The sequence below is a fragment of the Phalangium opilio genome, unplaced genomic scaffold (assembly GCF_054372755.1).
Source record: "Phalangium opilio isolate 3A_F unplaced genomic scaffold, DU_Popi_V2 ptg000089l_1, whole genome shotgun sequence".
Taxonomy (NCBI): Eukaryota; Metazoa; Arthropoda; class Arachnida; order Opiliones; family Phalangiidae; genus Phalangium; species Phalangium opilio.
Genome location: NW_028324194.1, coordinates 5,909,093 through 5,913,080, shown reverse-complemented (window position 1 = coordinate 5,913,080; position 3,988 = coordinate 5,909,093). Strand labels below are relative to the sequence as shown.

Genomic DNA, 3,988 nt, shown 5'->3' with positions numbered 1-3,988 from the left:
GGAACGGATTCGTCCTAAGAAAGAGAGCCGCCACGGTTTCGAATACTTTTGGAATTTTCTAGAAACACTTTTTGCAAAATGTAAGATATCGCACATTGAATAGAGCCCTTTCTAGAAAATTAGCGAGTGCTCATGCAGTGATGTGTGGCACACTCCAGTTGGACAATCGCGTGTGGCAATAAGATTGGGGGAACGAGAAACTTTTTTGTAGCATCAAAGCTACTCTGTGGGACTCGAATATAGAATTTCTTTGCTTAAAGCTTAAAAACAAAAGTTCTTAAGATATGTTCCATAAAATTGTCACTGGTTACTGGGAGCTTGTCATGAAGTGACATAGCTGAAATTTCATGAAATCTTGTCAAAAACCGAGTGTAGTCATTTCTCGCGTCCTTGACGGAAGCTCTCAGTAAGTCTCTAGCATCACCAACTATAGTTAGTGTCAAACCATAAGTTTATAAGATATGTACCATAAGTATGACAGTACATGTTCTTCGTAGTACTAAAGATTTACTGTGAGCCAGTTCGAGAACGACGAGAAAATTAACAACATTCGGTTTCGCAGTCCATCTTTTTATTTAGTGTGTACTAAGCCTTGGACAGCTCCTCACCAGGCGTAGAGTTACGAGAATCTATGAATACTATGATCTTTCACCTACTTTACTTCATGACGAGCACTCAGTAACCAGGGTCTAACTTATGGAACATATCTTATAAACGTAAGTTAAAAGTAAACTGATTTAATATTGCAGCTTGTTCTTTCACAAACAACGAAACCTCGATAAATGCATTACTCATGGTTTGGTGGCTTTCCATGATTGTGTTTCACAACCTTCTGAATTCCATCATTCTTTCTAACCTAGTCAGTGGAACCTGCAAGTTTATTGACCAAATAAGCGACATTCTGCAGTACGACGACCTTAATTTGTCGACCAGTGGTTATTCAGATGGTTTAAACTTAGTCTTAAATGCAAGTAATTCATTCTATAAGATGAAAGAAACTATTCAAAAATTCACATACCTTCCTTTTTTACCAAAATTAAACTGCGTGATTGAAATCATTCAGCATAATGTAACCATGCTTGCCAGTTTCCCAATCTCGCCCCACGTGACCATAAAAGCCTTGCCTACTACTAAATTGAACGACTCTGTTGCCTTAAGTCCATTCCAGATTTATTACAGTAACTAAATATCGATCAGAATTCTGTAAAAAAACACGACATCCTTGTACTTAAATTGTGATTACCAATTATTATGATGAAGATTAAATCCAATATAAGAGTAATTGGACAGTGTCGAGGACCCTTAGCTTGAGCGTCCTACTTCATCTAAATAGTGGGCTGAATGTTAATCATAAGCAGCTGACCCTTTTATAGTTAAGGAAAGGCAGGAATGTATGGGGGGGGTTGGAATGGCTAAGGTCAAATCCTAATCGGCGTGAAATGATCTTGGAAACAACTGGCGTGGCTTAATTTACGCTAGTGACGTCATAGCCTGACGTAAAAGTCGTATTTACCACTTAAATTATTTTCATTCATTCATTGGCTGCCAAAAAAACTTGTGCTATAATTCTCCACCCTCTACCCTAGGTCCTCTGCCTAGGCTGAGAGAATCGAATATGAACGCGATCGGCGGCGAATCAGCGCATTTAACTTTAAAAAATCTAAAAGGTCACTTCTGCCATGCCCTTTTTAACGAGTCATGACATTTTTGCCTTCGGTAGACAGCTAAACAGACATAGGGGGAGGAGCTACACTTCTCATAAAACAAAAAGGACTCGCCTTATGTTTCCACCATCAAGGGTACAACGAGAGCCCCCTTAGCCATTCCAGCCCCTCCATGCATTCCTGGGAAAGGTCAAAGGTATCACAGTTTTTTGATAGTCTGGAATAGAATCTCAAGAGGTTCCTTAAAGGGACTGCAAAGAAGGCATGGGCGGGTAGGTAAAAATTATTTCAAATACGTCACGGACATGACGTGATACCAAGATACAAAGGCTCCTCATTGAGTGGAACTGGACATCTAGTCCTTGTTTTTCGCGAGATTGCAGCGCCAATTCCATTAAGTGGTAATTTTCGAAATAAAACGAACTAAGCTTCTTTGAACCACGCCTCTCCTCGGTCACGTGCCTCTGACGTATTTCAAATAATTTTTACCCACCCGCCCATGCCTTCTTTACAGTTCCTTTAAATATGGCGCAAGGTTAAAATACTAAAGTTATATTCCATCTTTATTTTTGGTAAAGATTGATAGATAGATTTAGATTATTCCTTTAGTTTGATTGTTTTGAAAACTCAACTTTGCTTGATTATCTATAATTTCAAATAAATTCGGTTCCAACGTCTTAAAGCACTAAATCAAATTGAGAAAACTTTTTTTTACCAGAACCTGCCGGATGAAATAAGAAATGAAATTCAGAACCGAAGATACGGATCTACTAACCTAACGTTTTTACTTCATCATGTCGAGCAGGGAGAACTTGTTTTGTTAAATTTTCATGACTCATTGGAAGAAATAAAAGAGTATTGTTTCGATAATGGAAAAGATTTGCCAATTTTCTACCTAGCTCCGAAAGAAGTTCATTTGCAAAGTAACGCCATGACTATATTGGGTGAAAATATAGATCAACCCATGTTGGAAAAATTGAATACAATGTGCATATCCATGTTTAACCAAATCTTTGTACGATTTAATTTAATTAAAACATTGAACTATTTTTGATCAGGATTCGGTATTTTTTCGCCTCGGGCATTGTCGACAAGGCTATTGAAAGGGAATATTGGATGTTGGAAGACCATTGCATTACGGACAAGAAGACTGATTTTCACGAGGGAGAGAGATATTCACAGAATCTGGCCAAGCCTTACATTTTAATTTATTCAATGGGGATGTGTGTGGCTATCATCGTTTTCAATTTGGAGCTTCTGCTAAGAGGACTTATCAAATTGAAGAATAGGAAGTAAAAGCCTACTCTTTTTGCAAGCGTTCGAAAATCTTCAAAATACTTGGCACTATCTACATTTGGTAGAACTAAATATCGAGTATAATGTGGTCCTAAGTTTTGTAAAGACCGTTAACAAGCCATGCAAAAATAATTTACGCATTAGCTGGGTGTGGTTCGGGGTGGGAAGGGCGTGTTAGTTTCGTATGTGCTAATGTTGTAAAAGCATTCTTGTTTTATAACTCGTTAAGGTAATATTCGAGGTGGCACAACGGTTGGTATACATTAAGGTCTTACCACACCTAGCTAAAATGGTCTTTTCGTCTATTCAGCCTCCACAAACATACACACTCACAGATCATAATCGTAAAGCCAGTATGTCTTTCACAACGTAGATAAAAACTATAACGACTGGATATATGTATATACATATTGAATGATCAGGAGATGTTTTCAACGACAACTATAAATAAATAACAGCGACTCAGCCTTTACCCATAATGCCCGTTCCGTATGAAAATGATCTCTCTTTCTAGCTTCCGTGCCCACATTCCCCATCCCCCCATCGAAAAGCCAACAAAGTGGTCTATAAAGAAAATATTTTGCTTTCCAATAAATCGGCTTCGTTACAGCTGTCCATCAAATTAACCCTTAACTTGAGGGTTGCCACAATCTAACCGGGTGTATTCTTTGACGATGCCAATCTTATTTCTTTCCCAATACTTCCAAGAGCCGGAAGAGGATCTTTTCTTAACAAAGGTCCCGACAAACTTGTTTTGCGTCTATCCGAAGCCGGAAAATTGCTGTTAACTCATACCATAGACCTAATGTATTTCCTTTCGCAATTTTTTCACATTTCGATTTCTAAGACGCGGTTGTGGATCTTGCCTTAATAGGCTCCTATCCACGCTTGTTTTTCGTGTAGCCCTGGCTACAAACACACAGACAAAACAGCATCGCAATGCTAGGTGATAAACACACCTAGCAAAAACTTGTCCTGAGTTTTGTAAAAACCATAAAATTTGCCCTAAGTTTTGTAAAGACCGTTGC

At 38.4% G+C, this 3,988-nt stretch overlaps 1 protein-coding gene across 1 annotated transcript; it reads left to right on the top strand.

Annotated features, from left to right (window-relative positions):
- The first annotated feature begins 474 nt into the window (after positions 1 to 474).
- Positions 475 to 3,103, top strand: LOC149647191 (uncharacterized). Its single transcript, XM_089849607.1, has 5 exons — positions 475 to 496; positions 687 to 716; positions 861 to 967; positions 2,383 to 2,651; positions 2,723 to 3,103. Exons 1-5 carry the CDS (start codon positions 475 to 477, stop codon positions 2,958 to 2,960), a joined length of 666 nt encoding a protein of 221 aa, XP_089705733.1. The 3' UTR covers positions 2,961 to 3,103.
- Positions 3,104 to 3,988: the final 885 nt, after the last annotated feature.

Bases quoted from the DNA above. Each gene is read 5' to 3' on its own strand.
- LOC149647191 (XM_089849607.1), top strand. From the start codon at position 475: ATGACAGTACATGTTCTTCGTA. The intron at 717-860 runs GTAAGTTAAAAG...TTTCTAACCTAG, and splicing joins ATGGAACATATCTTATAAAC to TCAGTGGAACCTGCAAGTTT. The intron at 968-2,382 runs GCAAGTAATTCA...TTTTTTTACCAG, and splicing joins GTTTAAACTTAGTCTTAAAT to AACCTGCCGGATGAAATAAG.